The sequence below is a fragment of the Amblyomma americanum genome, chromosome 7 (genome assembly GCF_052857255.1).
Source record: "Amblyomma americanum isolate KBUSLIRL-KWMA chromosome 7, ASM5285725v1, whole genome shotgun sequence".
In the NCBI taxonomy this organism is placed as follows: domain Eukaryota; kingdom Metazoa; phylum Arthropoda; class Arachnida; order Ixodida; family Ixodidae; genus Amblyomma; species Amblyomma americanum.
The window spans coordinates 54226507-54239987 of record NC_135503.1 but is presented as its reverse complement, the minus strand read 5'-3'; the positions used below and the strand labels follow the sequence as shown (position 1 = coordinate 54239987).

Here is a 13481-nt window from a genome sequence, read left to right as displayed (position 1 = left end):
CGATTTTCGGAGCCCTAATCCACATGCGACGTGGCCCACAGGTCGGCTACGTTTAACTTGGCTGCGTCACAACAGTGCACAGCTACAATGCATTGGGAGCTACGGCAAAGCCAACTCCTTGGAATCGCCCATAAATGACAACAGCGACATGGCATATGTGCTTTTCGCAGGCCTTTTGACAAATCAGAGCTGATCCACGGATTCATCGTGCGAATCAGTATTCTCAGCCGCACAGCATGGATACACCACGTGACTCTCCGGTGACCCACGACGCAGTGAACGTGTGTGACATGCGAAAGCGCGGAGCCATAAATTGTGACGTCACAAGCGACACCATACCAACGAGTTGGCGGGAATGTCAAAGCTGTGAACAGCTAGCTAGGGAGAGTAAAATGACAGGAAAAGGCCAGGAAGGGGAAAATAAAGGGGGAGCGGTTGTAACGAAAGACTGTGAAGACAGCACTGCGTCATTATTTGTAGTTGTTTGTGTGTTATTTTTCATCTCGTTCGTGCGCTTGCCGTTCTGTCTCGACCAACACATTGCAATCTCCTCCCGTCAGCAGCTACCACTTCTATTTTATCAATTTGCTGTCGACGTCACTTTGGCACTTAGTACGTTTCGGTTAGCCTGCCGGCTCGCGTGCGTTTGCGAGCGACTTTTTTTTCTCGTCATTAGACACATCCTTTACACAGCCGTACCATATCAGCTGCCGCTGTCGTCTGTGTCTTGACCGCGCACAGACACCTTGGCTGCGTGCATGGTACGCAGCGCGATCCGGAAAGCACGCTGTGCGCACCGTTCTCCCATTGCCCTGTCGCCGCGCCAACATTTGCTCGATACTATTCCCCGTCGCTTCCTAGCAAGCCGCCAGCTGCTCTCCTTGTCATCATGCTGTTGTTGTTGATGTTGTTATCCTATCAAAAGATGGCACATACCCACACTGGGGGATCGGCCAAGAATCGGGTGGCTATTCACTTGAACGCAGTTAACAAAAAGGAAAAGCACGTGGGAGCATAACACCGGTGAATTTTTCGTCATGTTCATGTTCATGTTTATTTCGTCTTCCTTTATCCCCATCTTATCGCTGTTGGTGTCTTTGCTTTGAAAGTGAACAAGCGTAGCACCCGTACCTTCGCTCTTGTCTCTTCCCGCTGATCGCTTTATGACGCTTTATTCCAATGAAAAGCGCATTGCAACATCGCTAATCGAAACAACTGTCGCCATTTCACTGGGAATTTCTTTCTCGCCTCGGCTTCGCAACCGCGCGGAATTCTATTAGGCACGGTCGGCTGGGGCTCGCGCAGTGCTCGCGGTGCAGCACGTGAAATGCTGCCGGTGCTGGACCAATAGAACGACAACGCGTTCTCTTGCTGCGCGGCCCCCTAATCCTTCAATTTGTTCCGATCGCACATCTAGCGCTCGGAAACCGCTGCTGTTGTTTAAGACGTTCGGGACTGCGTACCAGTGTGACCTCGGCTGGCTTCCGCTCATCCTGCAAGACATGGAGGCAGCGTGTACTCGGGGTGGAGTGCCTACCACCGGTAGGCAGCTGTACCTGCGAGTGCAAGCGGAGACGCTTCACGGCGAGACGGTGTTTGTGTGCGGCAGCACCCCAGAGCTGGGCGAGTGGCAGGTGTGTCGCGCACTGGAGATGCTGCTGGAGGACCCCATCGAGAAGGTGTGGGGTGTTCGGGTGCCTGTACCGACACAGAAGACGTTGGAGTTCCGTTACCTGGTGGGCATCTCGCTGGATAACGGGAACGTCATCGTGCGCAGGTGGGAGACAGTCAAGCATCCCCGCTCAATTAGTGCTAATGAAGTTACCGCTGACCGCAATGATAGCATCGACGTGTTTGGCAACTACAACGGCGAGGACCATATAGAGCCTGGATGGCTGACGGTGGAATGCATAGTGCATCTCAAGCTGTTCAACAACCCTATTGAGCTCTGGAAGCGAAAGTACAAGTCTGTGCCGATTTCCTACCTAGTAACACCCATCGACCTGTCTGTTCGCAACCGAGACTCAGGACCTGTGGGCGAAGATAGTGATCGGCGTAGCACCATTTCCGAATTTGAATGCGTCAAGTGGCCAGTCATTGAAATTGCTGTTATGAAGGAAGGCGACTACAAGTTTAAGAAGCAGGGTCCATTCGGAAACGTGTATGTGCCTGACGACTTCGTCATTTTGCAGGCGCAAGTTTTGGACCCGTCAACTATTGCGTACATGATCGACTTCTATATGCACCGGAACACGTCGGAATCAAGCTACCCCGAGCACATAGGCTTTAGCTACATTCTGCCTGGAAACCTGAAGGACACCTTCGGGATTTGTAACACGCCCATCGCAGGCAACCGGCGTCAGCCTGTCGGCCAGCTTAGTCTGTCATACCTGATAATCAAGCCTTTGGAAGGATACTCTTGTGACTGCCGTGAGACTTTCTCCAAGTTTTGGAAGAAGACCACCCGGGGACTGGACGTTGGGCACAGGGGCTCGGGAAACGCTCGCCGAACAGACAAGGTCGAAAACATCCTGGAGAACACGGTGGCCTCCTTCAACTACGCGGCAAAGCACGGTGCGGACATGGTGGAGCTCGACGTGCAGCTCTCCAAGGACAAGGTGCCCGTCATCTACCACGACTACTACATCTGCATCTGCATGAAAAAGCGCAATGCCTCACTGAAGGAAGAGGAGAAGCTGCAACTGGCTGTCAAGGACCTGACAGCTGCGCAGCTGCAACAGCTCAAGCTATCACCCACTCCTCACGGCAGCCCCCCGTATGACTTCCACGAAGACGACTGCGTGGATAACCAGCCCTTCCCGACGCTGCAGCACGTGCTCGAGACGGTCAACCCAGAGGTCGGCTTCAACGTAGAGATCAAGTGTCCTATGCAGTTCCGGGATGGCACATGGGAGTTGGACCACGACTTCGACCTGAACGAGTACTTGGACATAATCCTACGCACTCTGCTCGATTTCAGCGGCAAGCGATATATCATCCTCTCCTGCTTCCACCCAGACATATGCACCATGATCCGGCTGAAGCAGAACAAGTACCCGCTGCTGTTCCTTACCCAGGGCCAGACTGAGAAGTACCCTCCCTATCTGGACACGCGCACCTCTACCATTCACATGGCCACGTACTTTGCGCTCTGCACCCATATTTTGGGCATCAACGTCCACACGGAGGACCTACTTCGCGAGCCGAGCCTTATCGGCTTCGTGAAGGAGCGCAAGCTGATCCTCTTCTGCTGGGGCGAAGACAACAACCGCTCCGAGACCATCGCCAGCCTCAAGCGGAAGGGCGTCGACGGCGTTATTTACGATAAACTGGACGTGTTTATAATGCGTCCCACCGAAAGCGATAATTTGTTCCATGTTACCCCGTGCCCGATGGCGGGCCAGCATGCGGCGGCCAGTGGCAGCGTCACCAAGGAGACCCAACCCGAGAACACCGTGGTTGCATCTCCACCCAGTAGCTGCGGGCAGCTCATAGCTGCTGCCCCCAGCGAGCAAGGACGAGTTGGTGACAGTGAGAACAGTGTGTTAGGCGAACAAACGAGGCTCCTGCCTACCACCTGAAACACTCAATATTTCAATTACTAGGACCTGCTCACCCACGTGAAAGGAACTCTCAAGGCAGTCTTCGAAAGGTTCCGCTAATTGGATTTGTTTTTCGATTCGATTAAAATGTTTAGCCGTGAGCGCCATCGGGAACTGTTCTTTAAACCTACCGAGCAGCTCGATTTTTCCGCTATTTTATTGCCGTCCAGGTCACTCTATTTGTGAGGTCACATGTTGCTGCAAAACTAGCGCTGCATGGAACGAGAAGATTCAGTTTTCCGATGACCTACACCGATCCGCCATCACCGCAGCTATTCTTTTATAGCTATTGCACAGAACAAAAAAATGTGGCGATTGCACATTCGTGGTAATAGGGATAATGTGCTGCAGCAGTTTTTTTTGTGCCTCTGGGAATAGTTATTTTGGGATTTATATTTTTTAAATATTGATTATGCTAGTCAACCTGGCGCCTTTATGACTAATAAAGCACTACAGCCGAGAGAATGTGAACACCAGGATACTGTAATAGGCGCTCTTGCGGGCTAGTTACTTCATGTAAGAAAGTTAAGACTGGGGAAGCATGATAGGAGAGAGAGAGAACTTTTATTAGCACCCTTCAAAATTTACGGGTGAGAAGGGTTTAGCCTAAAGCTCCATTCGCTCCCCTAACCGCCAGCCGAAACCCCTTGGGGCCTGGCGACGGTCAGGGTGAGACCGATGATTTAGTGGTTGATTAATAAAGTCTATCAGGATTCTACAGTCCTATCTGGGTCGTTGCAGGAAAGGCAGGTCCAGAACACGTGGACTAGATCTGCAACGCTATTGAAGTTCGTACGTTCAGGATTAAAAACTACCGGAAGCTTTTTACTGTACAGTTGAGGGTTTATAATAGCCCGGGTTTGCAATTTTCTCTACATGATTTCCTCCTTTCTGCTGAGCTGTTCATCCGCAGCTAGATAGGTCTTACGACTGAGCTTATAATGAAAAAATTAGCAGTGGCTTAGCTCGGCTATGGCAGGATATACGTATCGTGAGGTACGCTGAGCCGCTGAGGAGAAATTTCGTTCTTCTCCATGGCTATACCACACTGGCAAACGCCCCGCTATATGTATAGCCCCACTGATACTTCTGCGCATGCGCACAAAATGAGAGGCGCTATCAAGCGGCTCCGGCGCAGCGTCAGACTTGGCTACTGTGCAGCGTTAGCGCACAGCTGGCCACGTGCCGGCGCCAGTGCGTCTGCCGCGGCTATGAAATCAGTCCTCTGGAATACGCAGACCGGTGATGCGCGCGCGGCGGCGGCGGCTCCGGCGCGCCAGCTGTGCGCCTTGTGGCGTCACTGCTCCTCGCGCATGCGCAGCATGGCTCTACAGGAGCCACGCGAAACTGCTCAACTTCGACCAGTGTAGCTCACGCTACAAAATGATTTCGTGGAATGTTCTGAAGTCGTCACCCGAAAAGAGGCGTTCCTCCCGTGAAGGCGGCGCATCAGCGGCGATCGCTTGCGCCTTCTGGTTCCCCCACAAGCGCTGATAAGCCCGGGATCAAATCAGTGAGATTTGCACTGCTGGAACTTGCCCTTCTCCAACAATTATGGCGGCTGCAGCAGAGATTCTGCCCATATCATTGTTCTTAATGGAGCCGCCGCGGTGGCTGAGTAGTTATGGCGCTCCGCCGCTGGCCCGGAGACGCGGGTTCGATCCCGGCCGCAGCGGTCGAATTTCGATGGACGCGAAATCATAGAGGCCATTGTGCTGTGCGATGTCAGTGCACGTTAAAGAACCCCAGGTGGCCGCAATTTCCGGAGCCCTTCTCTGCGGCGTTTCTCATAGCCTGAGTCGCTTTGGGACGTTAAACCCCCATAAAGCAAACCATTGTTATTAATGGCTGCCTTAGTCACTATCACCCTTCTACCGTATTGTGTTATTGCTAGAGCAATGGCAACAACTTCTGCTTCTGTTGCACTTGTGTTTTAAAGCAAAAGCTTTACTACTCCGCTCTGTAGCTTCTTCTGCGTGTGCGCCGTGTGCGCGAGTTTGACCTTGAACCGAGGAGAAACCATGTGACAGATTTGACGTCACTCAGCCTCTGCTGCCGTCGCCGCCGAAACAGAGCGCTCGCCTCTGTTTTTACAGGCTTTTGGCGTGCATTGTGTTCATTGAAGTTGGCGTCGACAACGTTCTAGACGCCGATTATTTTGAGGAAAGGAGTGGCTTATAACTGGCTTTTTTGGTGAGTGGACGCCTCAATCGCGCTTTGAGGTGCGTGGCGGTTTTGAGAGAGAACTGTGGGCTGTATGGAATAGCGCCAACGTTGTGGCAGACACGCGGCACTGCAGCAACAGGCCGCAGCCTTCAATGGGTGACAAACTTTCGCGATCAACCATTATTCAACTGCCACTTCCCAGGGTGGCAGGGTGGGTGCGCTGCTCATCCAGTGTGCGGAACACACTCTACGTTTCAGACGCCAAGCCGCCTGCCTCTACATGCCCGATACACCGCAGCTTTCGCTCTCAAACCAGGTTCAGAGTAGTTAAACCGCCGCGAATTTTTAACAGTGCAGCACGAGACCGGGTCTCCACTCTCACGCAAGTTCTGATCCGGCTGCGAACGCGATAGCAAGGCAGCGCACACAGCAGGATCAGAAGAGTTTTGTAGCGAGAGATACACTGGAGATACCAGTGGAGCATTTCGCCGCGAGCCATGGCAGACAGTTGTGCTCATGCGCCGTTACCATGGCAACCGGAGAGCTGCAGCAGGTGCGACGTGCACTTCACCGTCGCCGCGGCCGCGCGGACGCTCCACCGTCGGAGCTGTGCGTGACGTCACGCGGGTGAGCAGTTCTGAACATGCGCCGATACCATGGTAACCAGAGAGACCCCCCAGTTGCGCCGCGCGCTTCATTGCCGCCTCACTGCACGCCGCTGAATCACCCGAACCGCGCGTCGCATGCGCAGCATTGCGTATAAAAGGTGGAGATGTAATGGGCGGCTGTATCACAACGTTTGACATGGATGCAGAGAAGGAGAGTACAACTGCTGCTACACGGCGGCATAGACATAACAAGATTAACTCTTCCGATCCTGAGGTTGTCGCCTGCACTTGGCTACTCAACAATGAGAGAATTAGCGTAAGAAAGCGTAGAGAGCAGCGGAGACGCCTGAACAGAGAGAGGAACGGATTGACAAACGGAGATGCCAGACTGCCGAGCGTAATAGACGCCGCTAATGATACTGACCATGTAGCAGGGTCTTATGACTCCAAAACTCTCTTTTTGAACATTAAAAAAAGTTTTTCACCACCACCACCTGGGAATCTTTAACATGATCTGACATCGCGCAGCAACCAACTTCCTACGTTCCCTCACAACACGGTTAAGGCGCCCACTGATAGGTGTGTGTTATTGCGCCATTTCATTTGCTCGAAAACCACTTATGTCCAGTGTACTGCTTCCCTTTTCATTGCTTCTCAATGATAACTGCCGATTAATAGCAGCGTTACGGTACTCACATATGTTTACCAGTCCCAGGAGTGCTTCCCTCCCGTGGGTTATAATTCAAGCCATGCCGTTAAGAGCACAGCCCGAGCTTCGCTGGATCGATTAAATGGTGGCCTTCTTGTGTGCTTCGCCGCTTCGCACATAAGCTCCAAGCAGCAATAAACAGAGGACGGCGGGCAAGTCAGCGCAAGCCCGTTCCACTCTATAGGCGGCTGCCAGCCTTTCCTAAGGTGTACGATGGTGGGCGCTTAGACACGATATCGTTTGTTATACCTTTTCTACTCAGGGCCTATGAGGACCGTGAAGCAATATGGTCGTCGTGGTTCTCGCTGAATCCCGCGTCATTTGTTTTTCGGCCTTCATTTATCGTTTGTTTTATTAATCGGATGATAAAAACGCCAGGCAGTTACTATTACGAACCACATCGCGATCGGCAAGTTCTGCGAACTGCTATAGCAACCGACAAGTTTTAGGTGATATTTTGTCGTATGCACTGTAATCAGCTTGTATTGTGATATCTCTCTGCTATTTGTTGTTCTTTTTATACTCTAACTTTTTCTTTTTTAAACACAAAAAATCTATTGGCTCACTCATAGTGCTACTGCTACTGCTGTGGTGTGTAGGCGATATTCATGGTGCTAATGACTGCGCTGTGGAGCTTACCAAAGTAAAGGCGCATTCTCACTTGGTTGCTGATTGTCAAGAGTAATAATCTTGAGGCTAACCACATGCATGGTGTAGAATGCATGTTGTCGATTCTTCAGGGTGACTTACGCTTTTACGTGATTGTGAACGCAAGGAAACACGTGCCCTCTTGCAATATCCATAGTCACGTTTTGCTGAAAAATATAAATGTAACCTATAAACGCGTGTCTTAACGAAAATAAAACTTTGGAAATGCTTTGGTACCTTCTGTCAATATTCAAGTGCGTATAATAGCGTTAGCACGGGACGAAAAGATAGAAATAAACATAGAGTTTCTTAATATAAATAGTTTGGTCTTGATTTCATGGGGTTTAACATCCCAGAACAACTCAGCCTTTGAGTTACGCCGTTGTGAAGGACTCCGGTAATTTGGTCAACCACCTGGGGTTCTTTAAAGCGCAGTGATGTCGTACAGTACATGGGCTTCTGTAGCATTTCGCCTCCATCGAAATGCGAGCCCCGCGGCCGGGATCGAACCCGTGTGTTTCATGTCTGCAGCCGAGCGTCAAAACCACGGACCGCCGTGGTGGGGTAATATAATTATTTGGAACGCTGGCGGCGCTACACTTCGTCCATCATGGAGACGGGCAGGAATGGCAGCAGCACGAGGTTGCTTGCTTCACTTGGCTATTGAAGGGCATAAAACGTGGATTCAGCCCTAAAAATACGAGTCTTCTCGAGGCAAACCTCAGAGAAATGCTATGGAACTCTCCAAACCAGCCTAACGCCGAAGTTTCACTTGCATTAAAATCATTGAAGGAGTTAAAAACGCCGCATCAAAGTAACTTAATCTGAGCACAGAGCAACTACCAAGCCAGACATGAAACCTCGTCTTCCCGGAATTCCCGCAGTAGATTAAGTGCTCTTTAAGAAACTCGCATAGACGATGGTGCCAGATTTCCCCCTAGGTAATATTTTGAAACTCTATGGAAATAAATATCCGACCATAACAGCGTCAGTTGATATACTGAACCTTTACGCGGCGATCGATGGGGCAACAACTTTTTTCCCCTCCCTCACTCACGTCTTCACTCTTTACTGGAATAGCATTTGGTATTACCGGCGTTCGCGCAGTGATCTTAGAATACCGCCAAACAGTGTGAAGACTGCATTCAAGGAGCGTCAAGACATGCGTTGGTTTGTGCGAAAGCATAAACAACTACAGCGTCTAAGCACCCTAAAGCAGTGAGCACAGAGGCGATCACGCAGTGTTTCTTTCATTCATGGCCTCTGTGTTTAACCCTCTTGATGTCTGGTCGGAGCCATCGTGAGCAGACCTCAGAGACGCCGACCGCATTTCACTCAAGCCAGTTTGGCTCGAATACCTTGCCTGAACAGGATAAGGTAGCGGCACTTGGGCTACCAACCATTTTGCAGAGTTCGATAGTACAGTAACAAAAGTTCCAGGAATGCGCCGCAGCACCCGAGAGCCCATTTAACGGCAACCTTGAGGATAATATTCTCATGTAGCACGCTTAGCAGTACAGGTCAGGAGATTGGCCGCTGCGTCGCTCGCAGGAATTCAATTACACGGCAAGTTTCTCACCTACTCTCTTCTAGGGCACTAAAAGTGGCTCGTTGTGTCTCTGACGAGAAGTATACTCTGCGAGACAGAGCAATTACGTGCGCTCCAGAAGAAGCGCTTGGTCCATTAGCGGCCACTTACTTCCCAGTCCCGTGACCCATCTCGCTGGTAGTAGTGCCATTAATTACCCAGAACACGTAGCTAAGGGAGAACCTACAATGGAGAAAACGGGAGGCAGAAGTGGCTGTGGCAGCGGAGCGTTGCGGAAGTTTTAAGAGCTCGGCATTCCTTCTCCTTCCTCTGTGAAGAGGAACAGCACAATGTGCTGAGAGCCAATTTCGTGAAAAAAAAATGCAAAAATGTGTGGCGGATCTCATCATTCCGCGTTTACCTAGATACCAGTACAGGCAAGGCGACTAGGCAGTAGGTTTTTCTGGGGCAACTTGGCGATGCGTTGTCTTAGAGGGTTAACGTTTTGAGTGAAGGTAAGGCGCAAGTTTTATATTCACACAAGAAAGAGTGTAATAGCTGGTACTATTTTTCTGCCTCCACGAGGCTTCGTGTTATCGTATGCGGTAAAATGTTCAGATTTCTTGTTTTAGGCACGAGCGACACTGACGCGGCAGATTTCATTGCCGCCAAGATATTGCAGAGAGCAATGAGTTTTGTAGTTGTGAATTTCATAGCTTTTTCATTAAACCAAGTTGTCGTTCATCGAAAATACCGGCTGCAATTTTGTTCACGACGAAAAAATAGCGCAAAAGGAACTCGAAGGACGGAAATAACGACGCAGACGTGCGCTAACTCGGATAGTTAGCGCTCGTCTGCGTCACTTTTCGCGCCCGTCTTGTTCCTTTCACGGTATTTTTTTCATCATGAGCATTATCAGTGCTGTGGCATGTTGCAAGTTGCGCGTCCGCGCCGTAAGTGTCGCCACGGTCGGAACGATTGCAGCGATCCTGGTATCTGGCAGCAAACGCGGCTGGAGTCAATGACACAACGCGTCTGCGCCGCCAGTGCCGCCGCGGGCAACGCTGCAGCGCAGTGGCAGCAGACGACAGCGACCGGCGCAAGCATAGCGAGCAAAGTTTTGAGCAATTTATGTTTTTACCGCCAACTCCCAGGCACCGCCACCGTCGCATTTCAAAATCGTCCCCATTGGCTCTACGGGAATGTCACACCCTTGGCATTATCCAACTCGCGGAACTGTTGGCTCTGCTCACGAAGAGGTGTTATTGTTCGTTGCCGATTCGTTTTTTTATGTGGTTGATGATGAGAAATTTTGCGCATAATGGTAGCCTCTGAATTAAAATGAATGAAAGAAAGCTGGTTACAATTCACTGCGATTTTCTTGTTCAGTGGTTACTGTTTATTTTTCATTTTCTATTACTTTTATCTTGCCTGACGTGTGCATGGTGTTCTCTACGTTTTCTACTGTGTGTCGTAGTTTCGTTTTGTTGTCAGTTCTAGTGATTTTTTCCCAAAGTGAAATGGTGCAAAAGGAGTCGCTTTTATGTCCATGTGAATAAAAAAAAAAAGAAAGCACGATCGTTTAATGTGCTTTCGAGGACACCGCTTACGAGGTGTTTTGTTTTTATTGGAATGCTTCGGTTCTCAGATAAAAGCCAGGAAGAGAGTATACGAGAAGAAAAAAAAAAGACTACGAAGCGAACAAAATATAGAGAGAAGAACCAAACACTCAAGCGGTTTTTCGACAGACTGAGAGATTTTGCAGGAAACAACCTGAAATGAGGGGTCATCATTATATAACACGCTTTCAAGCTATGCTGTTTCAGGATGAAAATATTGTCTGGAGGGAAAAGGTGCGTACGTACGAAGTAATGCGAGATGAGAAGAGGCCGAAAGATGCTATCACAGCTGTGCCACTCAGCAACAAGACACGATAGAATGAAGCGAGAAAAGAGGCTAAATTGCCGCAAATGCAAGAAAACGAGTGGATGAATATCGCCCGGCTGTATTCTCTTTGACATGGGGATAATAAGCTAGAGTGAAAGTCTTGCCGTTATCGCCGAATTAGCGCCGCGAATGGCCAACGCGACGACGATGCGGTCAGCGCCTGTAATAAAACAGTTCTCACGTACTACCGTAAACCCGTCGCATGAATATGGGTAATTTAATTTTGGGCTCCCTTAAACACTGTTATGGCAGCTGCCGTAATAATACAGCGTGATAAAGTTATGACTAAATGCTTTAGCTGCAATTGTGATGTCACGACAAACGGAGAAAAACATGAGTTCACAGGAGGGAATAGAAGAAGGAAGTGATAAGAGAGCACTGAACGGCAGAGCACAAAGCTGTGCCGACGTAAGGAAGTGTGGGAAGGGTAACGGAATATTTTTTTTGCGACGAGAAAGTTGTAAATGAAGCACTTTTTCTTGCCACCCTCAATTCGATCAATGTACTATCTCTTACACCCCCCCCCCCCTCACGAAAAAAAAATATACCAACGCCTAAACTGTCGTCATTCCTTTCCTTTGTCTTGGGCTTTGGCAGGGCATGTAATGCGAAGGCAAGATAACCGCTGGTCCTTAAAGGAAACGGAGTGGATTCCAAGAGAAGGCAAGGGTGGCAGGGGGCGACAGAAAGTTAGGTGGGCGGATGAGAATAAGTTTGCGGGCATACGGTGGGCGCGGCTTGCAAAGGACAAGGTTGATTGGAGAGATATGGGAGAGGCCTTTGCCCTGCAGTGGGTGTAGTCACGCTGGTAGTAACACAGCTATAATTAAGGAGCAGCACAGCAGAAAAAAAAAACACAGAGAGAAAGAAGGGAAAAGCGCTGAAGGAACATCAGCGCTTGTTGCTTCTTTCTCTCTGTGTTTTTTTTCTGGTGCGCTGCCCCTTCATTATGACAAACCAACTAGCCCAGTTTACCGCTTTACTGGATAACAGCTAGTCTTCATTTATTCTTGAGGCGTCGTCGTTCGTATCTATAAGCCGCTATTCTGCCCATCTTGTGTAATGTCTTGAGGCTGTAACGGATTCAAAAATAAATTAAAATAGGGACTGCTCCTTCCTGACTTACTGGACGTAGGATCGGCACTACGTTATAAGTGCAGCATCAGTGGCGGTCGTTGCCGAAAGACACGATATCCTGGTGTTTCTCCGGCATTTTGTTCACTTAGTACAGGGCGTAAAAGGAAACTTTCCAGAACTGCAGGTACCTTTCCCAAAATTGCGGTGTCTGGCAGTAATAATAATATTAATAATTGGTTTTTGGGGAAAGGAAATGGCGCAGTTATCTGTCTCATATATTGTTGGACACCTGAACCACACCGTAAGGGAAGAGATAAAGGAGGGAGTGAAAGAACAAAGGAATCAAGAGGTGCCGTAGTGGAGGGCTCCGGAATAATTTCGACCACCTGAGGATATTTAACGCGCACTGACATCGCACAGCACATGGGCGCCTTAGCGTTTTGCCAACATAAAAACGCAGCCGCCGCGGTCGGGTTCGAACCCGGGAACTCCGGATCAGTAGCCGACACCGTTCATGTTTCTGGGCGATATGTTTGAATCCACTCATCGCCTCCAACGGCTTGGATGGTATTCATGATGTTAAATATCTAATAAAGCAAATATTCAGGAACGAACGCTTCTGTGTAGACCTGGTGCCCACAAAGAGCAAGGTATTCAGTGTCATGTTCTCCATAAAATGCAGTATACCTACAAGACGTGGGTTATATTTGCTTAAACATTAGCACAATAATGCACCGATGATTTTTCTTCTTCCTGGGAATGCAAGAAGGACAGAAATAAAGAAAATTTCGTGAAAGTTTTCTTGAAGTTTAAATTATACATGAAAAGTAAAAGGAATTCACCGGGTGCTTTTCGCGCACATGATTCTTCCAGTCAGACGCTCATCGCACACCGGGCGCTAGTTTCGAGCACGGCCACTTTTCCTCGACTGTAGCCTTCAGTACTCCTCCTTCCCCTTTCCCCCTCTCCTCACCTCCTCGCCTCCGACCAGCTAGGTGAGATGGTCGTCCTAGAGAGCCAGGCCCAAGTAATTGTCCTCGGTGCATCAGACATGTGCTGCAACTAACTCTCTTTCTCTCACACCCATCGATGTGGCTCACGCTAGCTTTTCTGTGTCAGATAACGTTCGACCCACTGTTTAATACACATCGGGAAGAACCAGGTTTCCAAAGTGAAAAAAAGGTTAGGTTCATGAC

General features: G+C 49.6%; 1 protein-coding gene across 1 annotated transcript; it reads left to right on the top strand.

Annotated features, from left to right (window-relative positions):
* Positions 1-1431: 1431 nt before the first annotated feature.
* LOC144097115 (glycerophosphocholine phosphodiesterase GPCPD1-like) lies at positions 1432-3632 on the top strand. Its single transcript, XM_077629899.1, has one exon. The coding sequence runs from the start codon at positions 1503-1505 to the stop codon at positions 3579-3581; it is 2079 nt and encodes a 692-aa protein (XP_077486025.1). The 5' UTR covers positions 1432-1502; the 3' UTR covers positions 3582-3632.
* The last annotated feature ends 9849 nt before the right edge of the window (positions 3633-13481 follow it).